The 21,378-nt window shown below is 40.7% G+C and overlaps 1 protein-coding gene across 1 annotated transcript in view; it reads left to right on the top strand.

The window, feature by feature from the left end:
- Positions 1–3,029: 3,029 nt before the first annotated feature.
- ENPEP (glutamyl aminopeptidase) overlaps positions 3,030–21,378 on the top strand; it is a 37,252-nt gene continuing 18,903 nt past the window's right edge. Inside the window, exons 1-7 of the mRNA XM_052774553.1 lie at positions 3,030–3,882; positions 8,766–8,907; positions 11,490–11,621; positions 15,779–15,899; positions 18,052–18,206; positions 18,835–18,948; positions 20,666–20,800. Coding sequence (XP_052630513.1) covers positions 3,269–3,882; positions 8,766–8,907; positions 11,490–11,621; positions 15,779–15,899; positions 18,052–18,206; positions 18,835–18,948; positions 20,666–20,800 — 1,413 coding nt within the window. The 5' untranslated portion in view covers positions 3,030–3,268. The remainder of the gene's footprint in view (positions 3,883–8,765; positions 8,908–11,489; positions 11,622–15,778; positions 15,900–18,051; positions 18,207–18,834; positions 18,949–20,665; positions 20,801–21,378) is intronic.

Raw genomic sequence — 21,378 nt, 5'->3', positions numbered from 1 at the left:
ATATGGGAAATGAATGGCTGGCAGTTCAGGGATAAAAATTAGGATTCATTATATTCCTGGTAGTTGTCTGAAAAGATATCTGGATATTACTCCTACAGGCACATACATGTCCCCACCAGCAATGTCATGACAGAACAGGGTGACTTCATACCCCCCCTCCATTTTAGGTAGCCAAAGGGGCAGGGTTAAGCTAGTGTGGTAATTCTGGTGCAGACAGAACTAAATCCTAACTTAAGGTGAAATTGCTTCAATTAAAAATCGACACCAAACAAATGACAGCAGGTGTTAGCATAGTCCAGGTGACTGATAAGATTGTTTTAATCTCTTTTCAGTTTTCTAGAAACTAAACTAAAGCAATTTAAACCCCTCCAAGCCTGGTCAGCACTTGCCTGCAGCCATGCTTGTGGTTTATGCTGGAGCAGGTTGGGGTGAGCTTTCTTCCACTTTCCATATGGGGATTCATCATCTTATGCCCATGGGGAGAGGGTAGACAAAGCATATATACCTTGTTGATGAAAGCCATAGTTCTTTCCTCTCTGGGGAGGCAGATCCTGTTCCCTGCCCCTTTCTACCTGCATACAGCCAAGCAGGGAGAGTACTGGCATTGCCTTTGGGACCTCTGCCCTCCTTTATTGCTCCTGTGTAGAGGAATTAACAATTTGAGCCCTGTCTTATCCTTGGACATGTATATTGGGTTATTGGCAGCTAGGGACCTTCTTAGTGCTGCTAGCTGACCCCAGTGGTGTCAGCTAGGAACAATGCATATTTCTGATATGGGAGGGATAAGTCTGCTCATAACTACCACTATCAGAAATACATTATAGCTATTTTTGGCAGCAACTAGGCTTGAAACTCAGTTTTTATAAAGAGAAGATCCATGCTAGAGCTTGCATATAACTGCACTACTGCTCTTGACTAGCAGAAGACACCAATAATCTCTGCTACTTGTTGAGCTGATTCATTTGTTGCTCCTCATTAGCTTGTAATGGCTTTTACTGCTAGTGTTGTTTTTAAGGCTTAGGATAAGAAATATATATATTTTTGCTGTTTAGGACCACCTCATCCACATATGTTTTCTAGCTCTTCCTGAAGGAGGTAATTGTTACTAGTGAAGAAATCTGCAAGTCTCTTCATAATTAGAGTAAATAATCTGCTCTGAAGTCTATAAGCTCAAAGACCATTTTTCACCTTCAGATTAAAAATGTAACGGAAAACCTCATCGCTAAGGAGAATGAAAATGGGAGTGATGTAAAAAGCATGCCTGAAATCAAGACATATTTACTATCTCATCACTTATGGCCAGCTCTGGCTTCAGATGTCTTTTATTTAAAATCTACTCTTGCTCTTTTTCCTTGTCCTGTTCAATAAAAACAAAAGAGCTGAAATGATTTTAAATGTTAAGACCATGATCTTCAATGCTGGCTCTGTTGCTAGAAGTTAAATTCTTATCCAATCCATTAAAAGGCACTGGTTTCCCATGTCATATCTAGTTTTGATCACAGCAGAGAAATGGGAAACAATAAAAAGAGACATAATGTGAAACAGATTTTTAGCTTTCTGCTTAATTTTTTTTCTACATTGGTTTTTCACTTTGAAAATATCTGAGTAAGAGTTAACTTGATGCTCTGCAAAAAAGACCTTTTCTTTTCTCAATTCCTGCTGGAAAACCTTGCCTTTAAAACAAGATGCTATATAAATAGTAGTGTGCTGTAAGGGTGCTGATGCAGACTGGGTGGCTAAAGTTCCCCATGGTGGCTGGCGATATTTCAAAGGGAGACTTACAAACCTTGTGAGCAGATCCATTTCTAAATAGACTGTCCTGGAAAAGCTCCCTCCTTGATTCAGTGCATCTCACTCAGAACATGTGTTAACCGATTCTAGGGCATAAGTCAACCCATCCAGGTGAAACTTCATCCACCACAAAAAAAAAAAAAAAAAAAAAAAAAAGAAGAGGCTAAGTCATCAGAGAGTTGTAACTGATGTGAAGAGTGATGTTAATCTGTCACCTGATAAACTAAAACAGGAGGCATGAAGCCAAACTGATGTGCCTGATTGAAAATCCAATCCATTCAAGTGGGATTCATAATTAGAGAAAAAGGGTTAAGAGATCCAGGGACTGAGGTTTCTATTCTACGGTGTTCCTTTAGTTCAGCATCAAACAAGGTCAAGACTACTGCTGTACTCACTTTCACACTGCATTAGCAACATCTCGCTTGCAGGCTAGCAAGGCCTTACTTACACCAAGTTCCCCCAAGCAGAATCAGACTCTATTAAATTAATTTGTTTTGATGAAGTGCCACATCGTGATGACATACAGTAAATGCTAAATTAGATCTTTAGTACATAAATCATATAACTGCATATTTAGAAGTGTCCCTCGCAGCAAGGGTTCACAGGCAGTGCTGTAATTGTGCTGACCAACACGGCAATGTTATCCCAGGCTACCAGCTTGCATGCATGGTTATGAGCAATCTCCTGGAAAACTGGCCTTATGAGGGGGAGAGGAATTGGACATGGTTTAAAGTTCGAAGTCAGTCATCAAAATTTATTGCTCTGTTGTGCATTCTTCTGCCCGTGACTGCCTCAAATTACTCAGCAAAGGTAAATGAGCCTGGAAAAGAGGGGAAACAGTTGAAAAGGCCTTGAAAGATGTATATGATTTTTGCTGGATTTTTGAGACTTTGGAGATGTCATTTCACAAACTATAGGGTGGAAGTTCAAGGAAACCTTTGCTAGTAAGAGGAAAAAGTAAAAAAACCCCAAACCTCAAAAACCCAAACAAGACACAGCAGGGGAAGAAAAGGAAGAGGTAGTGGTAAAGGTTGAGGGTTTGGAGCAGTTACATCTCTATCTGCAAACTCTTTCTGACCACTGCTGACAGGGCTTTGGCAACTGATCATCTCCTAACTGCTGATTAACATAGCACTGTTTTATATTTAACTCAGGCTAGAGCAGGAGGGGCTGGGGGTGGGGTTGCGCTGCTTATAAGGGGAGCACGGCAGGAACAATGTTCTTCTGTGTCAGTTCCCTCCGTCTCCCAGCCCAGCTGCACTCCTTTTGATCATTCACATTTCCTCCAAATGCATGTTGTCTTTAATTAATTGAGTGTCTCGTGGAAAGCGAGGTGGGGGAGACGGGCAGAGAACAGCTATAGCTACACAATTAAAATACAAACCGTCTGCTGAGTTTACTGAATGCAAGTGCTGAAGTGACTAACAAGCTTTTTTACAGTTAATGTTTTGCTCTGAGAACAGACCCGGGAGCAGAGATGGAGGGCATGGATTTTGAGGATGAGAAGTCCAAGAGGTACTGCATGAAGACAAAGCACGTGGCTGTCATCTGTGGTGTTGTGGTCATTGTAGGTCTTGCAGTGGGGCTTGGCGTGGGATTGAGCAGACCTAAATCTCAGCAACCTTCAGGGGGAACAGATCAGCCAACAAACCCTCCTCCCCCAGTGGATTTGGGTCCCTGTCCTCCTAAAAACGATGAGACTGGAGACTGGAGACATTTTAGGCTACCCACTTATGTCAAGCCTGTGCACTATGATCTGGAAATGAAGCCTGAAATGGAGACAGACATTTACACTGGGACAGTCAGTATTTCTATTGCTTTGGAAAAATCTACCAGCTACCTGTGGCTCCACCTGCGAGAGACCAAGATTACAGAAATGCCTACACTCCGGAAATCCTCAGGACAGCAGATTGCTCTAAACGACTGCTTTGGGTACAAGCCACAAGAGTACATAGTGATGAAGGCAGAAGCAGAGCTCTCTGTCACTGATGAAAGTGATCCCTATATACTCACTCTGAAGTTTCAAGGCTGGCTGAATGGTTCCCTGGTTGGGTTTTATAGGACCACCTACACTGAGAACGGACAGATCAAGTAAAGCAGTTTTTCTTTTATTTATTAAACCTTCTTCTCTATTTCTACTTGCTCAGGCCTGCTTTATTTCTGTTTCAGGTTCTCAGTCTTGTCTCTCACCAACTTGCTGACATTCTGGGCTGTTCTTTAATTTTCTCTTTCCCCTAAGGAAGATGCTGTATTCAAAACCCTTTGGCTGTTGACAAGTGAATGTGGGCAGGAGAGATGAGGGGTTTGTTATTATTATTCTGAAAAACTTTTTCAAACTCTACTGATCCCAGGTTATATTTGAGCTTTACGAATGGCTCCCTCAGAGAGCTGGAGGGATCGAGGCCTGTTTTTATCTCTGTAGTACAATAAATAGCATACAGCTCTCACCACTCTCTCCTGTCACTCCCCAGGGTAACAGTTTTGGTGTAAAATGCTCTTATGATAGTTTTCCTGACATGATGCCTCCTTGATGTTGTAAGCCTGAGGAATATCCAAACCAGCACTTCCCTGTCCCTCCTGCAGCTGGTTTAAATTATGGGTAGGAAGTCCAAACAATGAAGTTATCTTCGACTTGGTTTTTTTGTGCTACAGCTCTTCCTTTTTAATATATCACTAGTTATTGAAAGATTACAAAGCCTCTGCCAGTTCAGTTAACCCATTCCACTTCCCAGGTTTGCACTACTTCAAGGTGGAAGCTTGAAAAAGCCATTGCCCACTGCTCAGAAGCATTTCTTTGCAGTTAACCTACGGAGAGGACACTCATCCGTTTTCCAATATTTACATTTCTGAAGTGACTCATTCCAGCCTTTACAGCTAGAAGATAAACTTGGCTAGACTTTTCCAAGGCCCTGTAGCAAGAGCATGGAGACAAACACTAGTATGTTTTCACGGCACTTGTTTGCCCTCCTGGGACAATGGTGTCATGAGTGAGAGTCGTATCATCTCCATTCAGCTGCTGACAGGCAATGCCAGGAGTAGCAGCAGTGACAGGCACCAGCAGCAGCAAATCCAAGAGGCAGAGATAAAAGCAAGCATTGATTTTTCATACTTAAACTTAGTTACCTGATCTGGGAAGAAGCCATGTAGAGAACAGCTTTAACCCCAGCCAGTTCTTTCCCTCTTGTTTTCCTCCATCTACCATCTCAGTATTGCTCTGACTTGGAAGGTGCTTTGGTTTGACACTTTGAGCATCTGACATCCCCTCAGCAGTTTTAAAGTGTAACCTCTTAACATCTTTCTAAGTTGAGGTGTGTTACTTCCTTTTTATTGGTGAAGGCTACCTAGATATTAAATTAACAGATCTGTCGCAACACCAGAACAGCAGGACCAGAATGCAGGTCTCCTGAGTCACAGAGCAGGAAAGGTGAGTGCCCATCCCTCAGATCCAGACAGTGTAGGAAGACAAGGACCAAGCATCTGACATGAGGAAGGAAGGAGAACTTCATAAGCTAAAGAAAGCATAAAATGTGAGCTCACTTTAAGAAGGTTCTTACTTCTTGATTTGGGTGCTGGAAGGTATAATTGCAAGGATGGTCCCAGCCAGCAGTCTGAAAACACTCAATACAGAGAGGAACGTGAGTGTGTGAATTTGTTTGTTAGGCTTGAGAAGGGCTCTAATAAGAATGAGTGAATGGTGATTTCTGAAATGCTTTTCATGTGGTTAGGTTTGGGCAGATTGTTTGTGGGGGTGGAAGAGGTGATGTACGTGATAGTGATAAGTACAGCTTTGACATGAAAACCACCACCAGCCAAGTGGTGCTGCAACCGCCAGCCAAGTTGCTGCTATGCGGCATGAGGGTAGATGATAGGATGGGGTGAGGAAGGATGTCAAGGGAAGGGTTTTATTACTTATTAAAACTGCATTTTGCCCTGGCTTTCTACTCAAAAACAATGCTGACCGGAATTAGCTTTTTTATTTCACCTTTGCCTGAGGCAGACATCACCCTTGGAAAATTTCAACCCAAATAGTTCCTTTTTTTGTCACGTTGTAAGTAAATACAAATCGGATCAGGAAATAGCAAAAGTCAAGCAAGTCAATTAATAGCAGAAGAAGGGGGCTGAGGTGAAAATGAGAGCCAACATGTAATTAACCTACTCCCCCATCCCTTTTGGGCAGTGTTAGAAGCAGGGGGACCTTTTGAGAAAATTAGTAACACTGGAAAGTCAGCTCCCAGGGCTGAGCTTCTCCCCGGCTGTCTATCTGTGAAGGCAAAGGTTTGCCAAAGCATTGCTATAATGCCTTTTGTTTACAAACTGGGCACATGTCCAGGCTCTGCTGTTGCTTAGATTGAAATCTCCCACTACATTTTGTAGAAAACAGGTAGACACGTGCTGAACATGCCTGCAAGTCTGGGATCCATGGGAGGCTTAGGGAGAAGAACACCTCATTTGGAAATCCTGTTCAGACAGATCAAACAGTCCCCATCAGGACAAAGGTGCTTTTGGACATGCCCAGAAGCGGATCTTGAGATACTTTGGGAGCACAACTATTTAAAGTGACGTGCGTGTGAGGGTGAGGAGCAGGAAAGCAGGAACTTTGAGAATGCAGATTTTATACATAGACCTGCCTAGATCCTCCTGTGGGTGCCTGAATCCAGCTGTAAGCACTGAGGTACTTTGGTAAAGCTATTCCTCTGTCTGTGCATTTCATTTCCCCATTTATGAAAGGGGAATAGCAGTCCTTCCCTACTTTGCATGATGCAGTGAGCATAAATATGTTACGACTGTGTTATATTCAGGTATTAGGGAAAGGAGCACAACAAGAGCCCTTGTGTGCTGTAATGGGTTCTTTTAAGTCATTAGTGCCTCTCAAGGAGTGTGCTAAAACCCACTTTTATTTTCTCCTTAATATTACAGATGATACAAACATGTCACAGCAGCTGTTTTTGATTTTGCATTACTGTTAGTGACAAGGTATAGCTTCCCTTTTATAGGAATTCTCTCTGTCCTCTGTAAGAGGAGAACAAGAAGCTTATAAAAGATACTTGGCTGGGCACATCTCTAACAGGGAGACTGGCATTTAGGATTTTATTGATTTGGGAAAGGCAAAATATTCTTTAGTGTACAGAAGTAGCACTGCTGCATTTCTTCCTCAAGGAGAAAATTTTCTCAGAAGAAGCAATGAATCTGAATTTAGGGAAAGACTGGGAGAAAAATGCTTTAATTAGCTCAAGGGGAGGGGTTTTTCCACTAACCCCCTGTGCTTTGGGAAAAAATAAAAGGGAGGGCGGGAAATTCATCATGGTTCTAAATGCAGTGCTGTTTTATTTTGGGAACAACAGCTGGATGCAGCTCCAGCCAGATCTTCACTTCAGTGATATTTACAATTGTCACCTCTAGTTCATATTTAAAGATCTGGACATCAACAGCAGAGAGAAGGGCAGAAGCCACCATGCAGTGAAGAAAATCTTATCTAAAAACTACATTATACAGTTTGAAAGGAAATTACAACATTTCATGTTTCTAGTGCCACTTCTATGCATGCCATAGCCTGGAGCTCTCATCATCTACCCCATAGGAATGGTAGTGCTAAGGTTTTGCACTGCTGATGTCTGTATGTATCCACAAGTATATGAGGATAAATGGATTATCACCTTATAAAACAACAGAAATATCACAGTGTTATCAGTCGGTAGGAACAAGATACAAGTGTGTCAAAATATATAGCCAATTTTTTAAGCAATAGCTGTGAAGCATTGCCCTGGGGACTTGAAGTTAACTTAATTGTGAAATAGCTTTCAAATCCTACAAAAAGTAGAGAGCGACATCAAACAATTTACCAAGCAAAAGAAACCCTGTTGAGCCTGAAGTTATGTTAAGGTGAGTGTTCATTATGCTGTCTACCCATGAACTTTTGAGTTACTATTCCAATGAACATGAATGGTAAGAACCCAGACATATTACCTCCATCAGGCTTGTAAATGACCCTTGCTGCTACAAGTTCCTAATGACCAGTTTAGTATTTAACCGTCACAGGGAAATGCCAAGGGCAAGAGAAACATTGAAAAATTGGTTGTCAAGTGAGCTTGTAGGATTGCTGCAGATCTGTAATTTATGATGTACACTTTTAATTACTTTTTGGAAAGAAAATCTAGCTTAATATAGTTGGAGCAGAAGCAAGCATGATATGAACGTTCACAACCTTCACCTTATTTTTTTACGTGACCCCTATTGTCTAGCTCCTCCAGCTGTTTTTGCATAACTCAGATGACTTTCTAAACCCTCCAACACAGCTACCATAGCATCAGTTATGTACTAGGATATTCATCTGAACTTCCCATGCTTTCTCCAGCAGTTTCATTAATGGAGTCAGGAGAGCATAACAGCACCAGCAGAAAACTGTACATGGTAACTGCAGAAAAAGAAACACACAAGCAGGATGAGATTTTACGGGCACTTATGCAATTCTGAGGTGTCTTGTCAGGAGATGTTGAGGACTCCAATCCCAAGATATGCTGTAGTGGGTAAACAACACATGGAGTGACTTAAGTAAGCGTCCCCATATCAGGATCTTAATTTCCTTTCAGATGATACCATCAGTAGTTTATTTTAGGCACATAAATCAATGGGAAAGCTCATCAGGAAGGTGAGCAAAATTTTTGCCATCCATGAGGGGTCATTCCTATCATATTGGCTGGCTCCTAAAAATGTTTGATGATAAGCAATTTGCTTTAGCTTTTGCTCTGAAACCTAGAGGATGCTGATGGCAAACTTTGGGGTATATGTGTTACAAATACCTGTATGATGTCAGCTTGTGCATTTCTGATGTCACCTACTTTTGTAAATGGAGAAGTACACACAAATATTTGTAGTTGACTTTAGTTTGTGAAACTGCTAAAAAATTATGCTTAGAAATTGCAGATAAGGTTTAAAAAGTATATAATGAAGGCTTGCCAATTTGTTGTTTGTTTAAGGAGCATTGCAGCTACTGATCATGAGCCAACAGATGCACGGAAATCATTTCCTTGCTTTGACGAGCCCAACAAAAAGGCGACTTACAACATATCTATTGTACATCAAGATGCGTACCAAGCACTTTCAAACATGCCGGTACAGGTATGTACTTCCCAACTCTGCTGCCTAAGTGGAATGGCTCTGTAAAGCCACTGGAAAGGTAGTGTGGATTGCAAGTTCCCTGTGCGTTCACAGACTCTACCACACAGACACTGTAAAGCTAATAGTTAATAAGTATTCCATAAAACAGGACTGGTTGGCTGGTTAGGACTCCCAGTGGTCCACCAGCACAAAACATGGCAATACAGAGCCAAATCCAAAGCAGAAATGAAACATCTCTTCTGTCTTTAGGTAGCTGGTCCTCTATTCAGATATTCTAGATGAGCATCCCCTACTAACTATAAATAGGTATATGCAGGTTCTTCAGTCAAACCAGGTGGACTCTGAGAAGAAATTCTCTGGAAGACAGCTGCTTCCCAGACAGGAAGTCTAAAATAATCACTGAAACTACATAATGGTCCAAAGCAAGGGTCTGCTGATCACAATCTAATGGCAAAGGATCCTGCTAGCAAGAAAGCCTAGGATTATTATTTTTAATAATACAGGATCTGAAATCCCATCTGTCAGCTCATGGGTGTGGACACTTGTCAGTTCACCATGAGTGTAATTTCCTAAATAATCTATTTCTGGATCTGGTGGGTCAAATTCCAAGTTTTGTACAAAATTCAATGGCATCAATTATCTACCTCTGGGCCCTCTGGAAGAAGATTGAATGGCTTTCAGCTGAGAGAGTTTCCAATGAATAGTTTAACTGAATATGTAGTCCAATGTATAATTTCTAATGAATATGTTCTGAAGTGGGAGATAAAGTGCCAAGTTTAAAAAAAAAATAAAAAAAAAAGAGCTTCCAGCCTCCAGGCTGTTGACATTTGCATCTTCCCAATCACTCCCCCACCCAGAAAACAAAGGTCTGCTTTACTGTGTACTGTTTTATTTAAAGAGTCCCCCAAACCTTAACTATCCCCTAGCAATGCAGCTGAGAGAACTATTACCAATCCAATACAGCTGCGTCCCAGACCCTTTGCAAATTTAAAGCTCTAACCTATTGTTATTAAAAATACTTCTATGATACCTAAAAGAGCACCAGGCAGTTTGATGAAAAACATGTGAAAGGAGAGTGTTTGCTGTACCTTTCTTCACAGACCTCAAATAAACGAGAGTACTGGCAAGAAAGATGAGGGGATGAGACTAGATGTTACCAAGATTTAGTGGGTTTGGGGATTTACTTTACACCTTTACATGTGGACCTTGCCTCTAGTATGAACAGACAAAAATAAGCTTTCAAAGAGCTAGCTACTGCTTGTTAATTAATTTGCTAAAATCCAAGTACAGGCAGGGAAATGTAGGTTATACTGGGTTCATACTCAGGTTTTACTAATGGATGATAGCAGGGCACTTTTTAATCTGGTGCACTCACAAGGTCAGTAGCTCTGTTCTTAGTAGTGAAAGATGTTTGGGAAATCTTTTCAACAGATGGAAATGTAATAGTTTGTAAATGCAAAGCACGTTGTGTGTTACATTTACATGTCCTGTAGTAGTTTTGGTGGTGTGGAGCTTCATAATCTACATAGCAAAATCAGAAACTTGTACATTTCATTTGCATTTTTCACTGGAGTGAATTTTTTTAAACTTTTTTTCCACTGAAGTCCTGACTTTGTTGAAAGAAAAAGATATCAAAATAGAGTCAAAATGAGTCAAATAATGGAAAAGTAGATTGCAATTATCTCTACGAAAAAGGGTTTGTGAATATCCGTGAAAAGGGGTTTTTTGCTCATGGAATCATATTACCCGTAAGATTCATTATCTGTGCTTTATTTATATTGTATTTATAACAAACAAATCTCATTAAGTATTGTATCTCTAGAAGAAGGTTAATGTCTTTTATATGCTGTTTGCTTTTGTCCTACTTAAGTTAGTTATCCAGTCAGAAGCACAAAATAATTATCAGACAGGCAATAGCAGATAATGAATAGCAGAAATAAGTATTTAGAGGATGAATCACATACAACAGGTTGCAGGTTTGGTCATATAGTTCAGCTGAGAGTTAAGGACATTTGGGAAAATCAGGAATGGTTTTTAACTGATTTACAAAATAAAAACTATAAGCAGTACTAAACCTTATGTAGGATTAAACAATCCACCAATTAGCAGTGCTAATTTGTATCTGAATGAGTTCAGGACAGATTCATTACACTGGACTTTATTCTAAGTAGCATCCCAGCAATGTCTGGCTCCTACATGACACATGTACTTAAGAGAGGAGAGAATCCAGTCTCTTCTCTGATCTGTCCAAAGGGATGTTACTTAGTGTAACTATTTCAAGAACAAAACACACTAGCATACACTGGAAAACTCCTGTTGGCAAAATTCCTGTGCATGTGAATGATTTCAAATCCTTGATTAAAATTAGAACCAGGTAGACTTATTTAGTGCAGAAAAACAAAGTCCCATTTTGTGTATTGCAGAAAAAACGTATTGTCTGTTCTCATGCCATTGGCAATGGGTTGCCAGAAGAGGTGATTTATCATTCCTATGTAGTTGCAGCCTTCATAGAAATATTGTACCCTTTTCTGCATATGTTTGCAATTCCAAAAATCAAATTAATTATTTTTCCATTTCTGCAGAAAACTATACAGCTGGGCAGTGGCTGGACTCAGACAACTTTTGAGAAGTCAGTTCCCATGAGCACTTACTTGGTATGCTTTGCAGTGCACCAGTTCCAGTGGACAGAGAGAATATCTGCTAGTGGAAAACCTGTAAGTTCTGTTGCAGCCTGAACATGGTTCAGATGACAGATGTACTGTGATTTGCATTTTGAAAAAAAAAAAAGAAACATCTCTTTTTATAATACAAACAGGAACATACTTTTCCCTTTCCTATAGCCTATTTGATGCAGCCTATTTTATCAGATTGGGTGTTCACAGTGGTCCCTCTGACCTTGACTACATACAGTGTTTTGCAGTCCTTCCCTGTCTCCCATCTTGGTGAAATCCCAGTCAGTACCTCCCATACAGGCACATGGGTGAGGAAGGAGCACTATTTCTCCAACCTCATCCCTGAGTTGAAGCCCAGAGTCTGAGGAAATGTACAAATCCAGGAGTACAAGAGATTCACAGGCCATGGATCCAACTACTTTACAGTTTTCTGTGGGTTAAAAGGTGTGAATCTATGCACTCGATGTCTTCCTATTTACAGTCATGGAGACATAGGACTACAATGCTGTGTGCCATTATGTATTGGTTCTAATATTATTTATTTTACAACAGTGGCTAAAGGCAACTGCCCAGTGTAAGTTCTTTACAAATAAGTATAGAAGTGATAGTGCCTGCCTAAACAGCTGAATATTTGGTAGATGCCCTAATGAAGTACATATGTTTGAATCTGAATCCATATAAAATTAAAATAGCTCCTTTATTTAGATGCAACAGGCAGTCCAATCTAGTTCTCGCTTAGATTCAAATCTCCTGAAGGTGCAGCTGATCAGGCATAAAGACATCACAAGACATTATGTTGAATCACAACCTGAAAGCTTAAATACAATTTGCCCCTCAACATATACTCCTCATTTAGCCTAAACCTAGTCTGGGATGCTCAACCCACTGTTAATTATTTATTTCATCCAAGACAGAGGGTGATTCCAGGGCTGTATGCTCTTGCTGCTTCCCCTTCCTTTCCTCTTAGGGGTGTAACACATGGTCTTGAGGTTCAGCTGAGCTGGCAGCCCTTTTCTCCTCTTCTGGAGGCAGTGACACCAATGGACAGGGAATCTAGAGCAAAGCCCCAGCCAGACCACTGTTCCCCTAGCAAGTAAGCTCTTCTTGAGTTTCTCTATCCGAAAAAGCTCAGCAAATCCTTCCCTACTTAAGGCTGTCCACTGATGTGAAAATCTGCCTCATATAAATATCCAAAGTGCTGATCCAGTTCTTAGCGAAGACTTCCTGGCACAGTGCTGTGCTGAGGCATCCCTCCTCTACACCCTCTCTAGCATCATGCTGTACACATATATTATTTCTTGACAGATAACTAAGGCTAAATTACACTTACCCAAGCAATTGGAGCCTGGTTTGAGATAGTGATGCAATATTCTTAGATCCCTATTGTTTGGCTAAGTAATTTGCAAAACAGGAGAATGTTTTAAGCCAGCCAGCCACACAATTTTGTTAACCAAATGCTCTTCAGTGCAGCTGTTCCGCTCACTACCAGGGACAGGACTTTGGTTATTTGGCCTCGATAGATATTCTCTAGAGTTTAGTTATTTTAAGAATCAGAATTTGTGCAGCTTTTGTAGAACATAGTGCGGTAGGAAAAAAAAGTGCTGAAGACATATGTAAAACTCTTTATTTTCTAGATGCAAAAGTTAATATTCTCTGCTTATCCATGCCATGCTCCAGAATATGGCTCTGAGGTCAATATTTGGGTTTTTTCCACAAGCAAAACGGTAAAGCCCACAATGTTCCTGACTGGTTGTAGCTTTTCTAAATAGAAGGGAGTGTTCACTGAAACATGGTAATTAGTGTGTGTGTGTAGAAGCAGGGGTATTCATGTCAGTACAGAGGTTGCCTGAAGAAACATCTTCTAATTCAGGCCTTGGTTACTAAATATTTTATTAATGCTATTCACTAAACAATTTCTGAGGACTTGCCTGCACTAGAAAACTTGGTTTTTAAGTGAAGTTAAAATCATAACCGTTTCCTTTCTCTTAGCGTGGATATGTATGTAAAGTATATGTGTAAGATTGTTTTTAATTAAGGGAGCCACATAAACTCCATCACTAAAAATTACCTTTTCCCCAGGAAAACCATGCTATCTTTAGAGTTTTCAGTCAGATATTTAGAAAGTCCTTCTCCTAACCAAACAGTTCATTTCCAAAAACTTTGAAGCCCAGCTGAGCAATGAGGTATTTAGATTCACTGACTGCTGAAAAGAACATTCCATAGTTTGCTGTATAAATTGCTAGCAATAAATCCCTCATCCAACACAAAGTATACATGTGATCCATATATTGCTTTCATAAACAGCAACAGCGTACAGCTCACATGACACAGTAAATTATTTAAAAACTCTGTTGTTCGCTCTGCAAGCTGCTGCCCTAACAAAGACTTCAATGGAATCAATGGTGGGAAATGTGCCTACAGCTGGAAACTATGCTCCTGAGCTGATTACCTGTCAGGTACCAAATGCCTGGTTTGGAAAATCACAGAGGAGATTATACAAATGAAACCCAAAGTCAGTTCTAGTGCATGCTGAAGGTTTTGGAAACCATTAATATGGATCAGCTAGGGGACCGAACACTGCTAAATTGAGTAAAGAGCTTACTGAAGTGGAAATTGCAGATAGTAATTGCAAACTGATCCTGAGGGAAATCCCCTGGCTGGAATGGATTCCTGATTGAATTTCATAAGCTTTTTTTGGTTTTGTTTTTTCATTCCAGCTTTATTTCTGACCACTTTCCCATCCTCCTCTCTTGTTGGAGGAAGTGTAATTTTATGGTATTGAAATCAATGTGTTGTCAGGCTCCAAGAGGTCTCCTAGAGTAGGCCAGCTTCATTGCTCAGTTTGGACCCTAAACTCCTGGCTGTAAGACAGCATTGAGGAGTAAACAAGCCACACCAACTCAGCCAGAAGAATGTGGCCCATTCATAAGAGATGCAGAGCCTGCAAAATGAGATGGATCGGTTTTCCTAAAGTCAGAAATTTCACTCCATATAAAGATCTCTTACTTTCCACACTGGAGATTTTGGGCGACAGTGAAGAGAACAGCCTACAGTTTCTGCCAGTGGACACTCCAGTGCTATGTCTCTGCTCTGGGTCAGAGATCTGTATGAGCTTTGGGACAAAGAGATTAAGGGAAAGACCCCCAAAAGACTCCATAAATTCTGAAGTCAAACTTTGTCTTCATGATGTGGAGACAACATCCCAAAAAGCTTTTTCAAGCTGTAGGCCTCCTCATCATGGTTATGGGTGCCATAAAGACTCTAGTCGTCCAGGGCTTGAGGTTTCCTACGGCTTGACAGTAATAGCCAAAGCAGTCCCAGGCACCAAGCCTCAGGAATGGAAATATCAGCACTCAACACACCATTAATTGTGTTCAGGAAAAAAAGCATGCACAGATATGCCAGAGGAGCAGAGAAATGGTCACTCATCACACACAGGGCTACCAAACATGCCAGTTTTCCTGGACCTACCTGGTGGGAAGAGAGAGCTGATTTTTGTCTGGGATTTCCAGAGGCGCAACTCCCCAGCAGGCACCGTAGCTGTGACTGGGTGGCTGTATGGCCTGAGGTCCTGGGCAAACAGCCATTTGGACCTCCACGGGCCAGCATGTCCAGGAATAGTTACAGATCTGGTAAACACACTATCTTCAAAGGGTCTGAGATCTTCAAACATACAAGGACAAGAGGAAATTATGATGATAGTAGGTAGGAAGAAATTGAAGAAAAGGTGTTATGGGCTTCAGACACATTTCAGGACAGACGTGCTCCTAAAGATTGGTCTGATGGGATCAGTCCAGATCAATGAACTGCTCAGAACAAGTGGATTCCCTTCAATTGTGCTTGTCCAGGCTTCCTTCTTGAGAAAACCAGGCCTTGGGGAAGGATAGACTGGTATGCACCCAGGCCCTGCTCCAAGCTTGGCCACTGTGAGCTTCTGGACATGGGTATTGCCAGTTTTACAATTTAGGCATACTGTGGAAAGCATGCACAGGTTATGTTGACCTGGTTTCTTTTATGTACAACATTTGAAAAACTTTATTGAATAAATGTGTTAGGGAACAGAATTCAGTGTTCAGGCCAGTCTCTTAGAGAAAACCTGCAGTGTTACAGCTGTGTACGTTAAACGACTTTTCAATGCTTGCCACCTTCTAATTTATTTTAACTGAAGACTGCTCTAATTGTCTCTCTGTATTTTACAGCTGAGAGTTTACGCCCAGCCACTGCAAATACACACAGCAGAATATGCAGCAAATGTAACAAAAATTGTATTCGACTTCTTTGAAGAGTACTTTAATTTGAGCTATTCTCTTCCAAAACTAGGTAATTATTAATACTTTTATTTTTCATTTTGTTAATTCACTGTCATGGTCATGTTTGTCCTACAGGTCTCTGTGCTTTGGTGGAAAACAGCATGAAAGCATTTGGTTGCTAACTGCTGATATGATGTCAGGATGTTTTAAAACTGTACCCATGTAGTTCAAGATGTTCTTAAATGTCATGAGGGCAGGGTTGGTCTCAGTAACAGTTTAGTTACCAGTTCTCACAGTTCAGTTTGCTGAACTGAAGCACTGGTCCTGGCATGGTTATTTTAAAGTGTCCTGTGGAAAATCAGGGGAAGCATTCGTGTCATCAGCAAAGGAACATCATGAGCTAAAATAGAGCCAGAAGAAGTTTGAGAAAAATATGTACCACTTCCATGGGAACTTCTGGACAAAAGTCAGCAGTGAGATAAGTGAAGATGTAAACTGCCAAAGAGCATGTTATACTATTTATTAACCTTAGTGCAAAGTGGGTGTGCATCCACTTCTTAGAAGGATGAATGTGGTCCAGCATATAATTTGTAGTTTCTACTGCTGGGCTAAATAAAGACCCAGAGCTAAACAAGAGTGGGCACACTATCAAATTTTACCCATGGTTACAAAACAAGCAAAGAAAAAGTAATGCAGTTGGGCATCCTTTAACTTGGGCTATCTGGACTCTGGATCTGATTTGTGCAGTTTGAACTAACAAAGTTGGGAATGTAAACAGAGTTTTGGAAATGCCCCCTCCTATGACCTCCAAAGAGGTAATTCAGTTAGGTTCATGAACTTAAAAGGATGGAAAAATATTAACTACAAACAAGTTAAGGCAATGTAATGGGGAAAAAAAAAAAAACCAAAACTTTGAAGACAATTAACAATGCTATGCAGACCTTTTATTGGCTATTCATACATGTACCTATTAGGCTAACCTGTATTACAGATTTTTACCTCCTCCTTTCAAAACATCATCTGAGTTTACTGTAAATATCTGTTTGCATTCAATGACAACTGAATTAGGGAAACCAGTACAATATGTTCTTTTGCACACTGGTCCCCAGTAATAACTAGGACTATATCTCAGCTATGCTTCATATTCAAACTTCCATTTCCATAAAAGCCTGATGACTTTGCCATGTCGGTGTATGGATAGGGGCCTGTCTGCGTTACAGGGTGGACTGGTAACACCAGGTCAGCAGTATCAGAGGATAGATGCTCTTGTAGATTTTGCACTGTTTTTCTTAGAATGTCGATTTGTTGGATCACAAAATTTGACTTACTATGTTGTTTCTTCAGTATTAGAAGTCATCTAGATCAAACCTGATGAATCAAATATATCTCTGCATAATGTTTTATTTAAATATTGTATTTCACATTGATTTACGGCTTCTGGCATTGCCATTCTCCTTGTGATCCTCCTTTTGACTGTCAGTGAAGCCCTTGCCAGACTATCAGCTTTGATTCTGTAATCAAGTTGTTTAAATTAAAATAAGTAATTCCTATCTTCTGTTAGGGTGGAGTGAAGGTTGGTTGTTCTACTCAGTTTTAAATCCATCTGTACTTTTTCACTAACCCGCATAGAACCGCTGTGGTCATTATTTGCAGAAGAAAATGCCAGTCCAATTGAGTCCACAATTCTCATTTAAACCTGTATTGATTACTGACCATAAATGAGTGACCCCCACAAATTGCCAGGACTAGAAGCAGATGTTGTTCACTGCATGGAGGATTTACTTCAGTTAACATGTCAATAAATATTTTTAATACAACAGTATGACAAACAATGACATGCCTCATTATGCTACAGATAGTTTCAGGAGGTTTACTGCCTACAGCACATCCCCAGACAATACTATTAATTTCTGGAGCCAAAATTAAGTAATGTGTGATACGCACGTTCCCAGGAGGTGGCATAGCATCACCTTGCAGGACAGATCCTCAGCTAGTGCAACTGATCCTAGCTCTATTAATCTCAGCAGAGCCAGCGTGCTTGCTATCAGCTGCTGCAGGCCAGTTCCCTGCTTCTTAAAGACAGGTTATAGACTGCAGTCCACAGCAATTGTGGTCCACAACCACAAATGGCAAGCAAAACAGGCTGTGAATACACAGAATGAGGACAAGCTAAGTGGCTTAAAGGATACAGTGGTAATTATATTCTCTTTCTTTCAATGTAGACAAAATAGCTATTCCAGATTTCGGGACAGGTGCTATGGAGAACTGGGGGCTGATCACATACAGAGAAACAAACCTACTGTATGATCCCAATGAGTCAGCCACTTCCAACAAACAGAGAGTAGCTGCTGTGATAGCCCATGAGCTCGTTCATCAGGTATGTTTTAGGACACGATTAATTTTTACAGTGCTTCAAATGTGTAGTCACAACATTTTAATCTTGAAAATAGTCATTAACTCTGTCTCAGGATCTTCTCCATGTGCTCACAATTTGATTGCAAAATACCCTGCTAAACCAATTCTCCATTAGAGCTTTAAAGTACCGTAACTACTGCCTTTGAGTTTTTCTCAGGAAGTTAGATGCTTGGGTCCAGACTGTGAGCCAGCTTATGAAAATCTGTCTGAAATGTCTTAAAGGAACTAATTTGCATGTGCAGATGTCTCTTTTGGGCAAGCAAATAAGGACAACTATATACCGTGGAGGCTGTCTGAAAACATATCCTTACAAGCACAAATCATCAAATCAAGAGGAAGAAACTAAAAATATTTTCAGTGGCACATGAATCATTAGCAATCTCCCCAGTAATATGTAATTTTATAATAAAACTGATGTTTTAACACAAGGCAAGGCCTAAATTCCTATTTAAACCCCAGAATTATGATAATTTTCATCTGGTAACAGGAAGAAAAGTAAACAAATGAATGTTCTATGTGGAGATTCGAGATACTGAAACGTACATTTACCATTTAGCTAATACTGTATCTTTCAATGTTTATAATTGTAGTGGTTTGGAAATATTGTGACCATGGACTGGTGGGATGACTTGTGGTTAAATGAAGGATTTGCCAGTTATTTTGAGTTCCTGGGAGTAAATGCTGCAGAACCAGATTGGCAAATGGTAATTATTTCTGTCTTGGGGAGGGTTGGTGGGGCTGGGGGGAACATTTTGAAAGGCAGTAAAAATTGGACAAGGACAATGAAGACTTAAAGTATGTTTATAGAAAAATAACATAGTGCAGTGCAACATAAAGAAAAAGTTGGTTTAAGCTTTTCCACCTACCTATGTTATGGTCTGAAACTAGTCAAAGTAAACTTTGTGAAGTTTTAGTCCGCAGGGAAGAGTCATTCTTTTTTAACAAGTCAGTCAAGTGTTTGGTTATTATTATGGCAAATAATACCTAGGTGGATTCTGGAAAGAGGCTTAGCAATTTTGCAAGGTTGTTTAAAGGTCTAATCCTGGAAGATGGAGATTTCCCTTTATTTATTTAGTTGGGCTGTAGTGTCTTATCAAGGGCTGTAGTGTCTTATCAACGACTTGTCAGGATCGTTATCAGACCTGGTGAGGGTTGGGAACCTGGTCCTGTCTTCTCCACAGTTTGGGCTATTCGTCAAGGAAAATATCAGATCCCCTATTCAGCTGCTGCCAGCATTTTAAGTGTCATTTCAAATGCTCCAACTCAGACAACCTCTACTCTCCACAGCACAAAAATAAGTAGTGATAGTGGATGGCCCACAGCACTAACTGTGCAGCGAAACCAACTCACAGCCACTTTAAGGGAGTTGCAGACAGAGAGTAGCCTTAAATATGCATTATACTCTAAGGAATGATAACAGTGTGTGAATAAAGGGGGGTTTCTTGCTCTCTTCTTCCTCTCCTCCCAAATAGATGTGATGGTGTATAGTATGCATATTTCCCCCAGCTGTCCAGGTGTAATGAGATTCTGGCTACTAGAAAATATATAACATATGCCAGTGGAAGGAAGCAGGGTAGGTTTTGCATAGGTTGAGCCCATTGTCAAAATCTACTAGCCCCTGAGCCTAGTGACTTTAGACAGTGCCTACTTGGTGCTTCCCCTGCCTCCCTCCCCGCTCCCCATAAATATCTCTTCTCATCCGTGTTATGTGAGGCTGAGAACAAAATCATTCCTGGGTCACTTGGTTTACACTTTGAAGTAGAGGATCTGTTGTGCTAGCTATGTAAGAAAAATTTTAATTACTGAGCCTAAAATTTAAAAGACCTTTTGGTATCTAGACACCATGTTCATTTAAGATCTAGAGCCATTTCCATGTTGTCATTCTAGTGAGTATTAGAAGAGGAAAACTAGATAGATAGAAATTTAGTCTTTTTTGGTCAATATTGATTAGGAAGTAATGGGATTTTGACTGCAGGCCACTTAATCTTTTAAAAAAATTATAATTACTTTAAAAAAATTATAAACCTTGGGATGGTGAACCTGCCTCCTTCCTCCCTCCTTCCCTTCCTCCCCAGCTCCTCTTTTTGCAAGAGGAGCCCATAATGCTTTGCAGATATTGTCACACTGTTGAAATTGGTAATACAGGCCTCTTTTTTTGCCTACTGGGGGGGGGGGGGGTGTTATCATACACACAGGAAAACAGGATTTGCAAAAGGCAATTTATCTTAGTTAAGGAAAAAATGTGTCCCTCCCCTCTCAGACATAAAGTAAGAGTTTGAAAGTCCTTCTTTAGAGGAGGTGAAATTTCATTCCATTTCCAACTGCCTCCCCCTAGAGAAGCTGCAGTTCAAGCTACTTATTTTGTGAAATTAGGCATATAGTCCTGCCTTTGTTTCTATTCTAACATCTTCTCTTTCGCAGCTCGAACAGGTTTTAATTGATGATGTGCTTCCTGTCATGAAGGATGATTCTTTGCTCTCTTCCCACCCAATTGTGGTCAATGTGTCATCTCCGGCTGAAATCACCTCTGTGTTTGACGGGATATCCTACAGTAAGGTAGGATATCCTCCTGTTGTGACTTTGGATGCAAAGAAAGTGGAGGCTTGAGAGAGGAGATAAAAGTCAGGGGAGCTCGTAATCATAACTCCTAGCCCACTTGGGCTGTGTCTGTGCAGACCTTTTTTCTGGGACATTCCCGACTGTTGTCTGTTATGATTCAGTCAAAAGCAACTGTGAGAGGAGCAGTGCAGCCAGAGTCTTAGTCAGCCACTGTGCACCACACAAACCTGGTCATAGCATGCAGAGGTGCAGGAAAATCACAGTGTCAGCAGCTTCTGCCACTAAAGTTGTTGGTTTTAAAATTATCCTAAACCAAATACTAAGCACATCTCTCTCCCATCACCTCATGTGCTGATGCAGCCCAGTTATGTCAAGCCTCATAATCTAAATCAAGGCCAAATGATGCAAGGGCAGATGTCCAGGTGTCCTCTCTCACTTCCTCATCACACCTTCAGGGCAGTACAACTTCTATTTTGAGACAGCAAGGCAGGGAACCAATCAGTGAAAACAGGAAAGTAACTTTCTGTCTCAAGTTGCTCACAGTATCCCAGCCACCCAAGAAGCCATAGCAAAGA

Source organism: Harpia harpyja, chromosome 2, assembly GCF_026419915.1.
Source record: "Harpia harpyja isolate bHarHar1 chromosome 2, bHarHar1 primary haplotype, whole genome shotgun sequence".
Taxonomy (NCBI): domain Eukaryota; kingdom Metazoa; phylum Chordata; class Aves; order Accipitriformes; family Accipitridae; genus Harpia; species Harpia harpyja.
The sequence above is the reverse complement of the archived record's forward strand: the minus strand, read 5'-3'. Positions and strand labels throughout refer to the sequence as shown.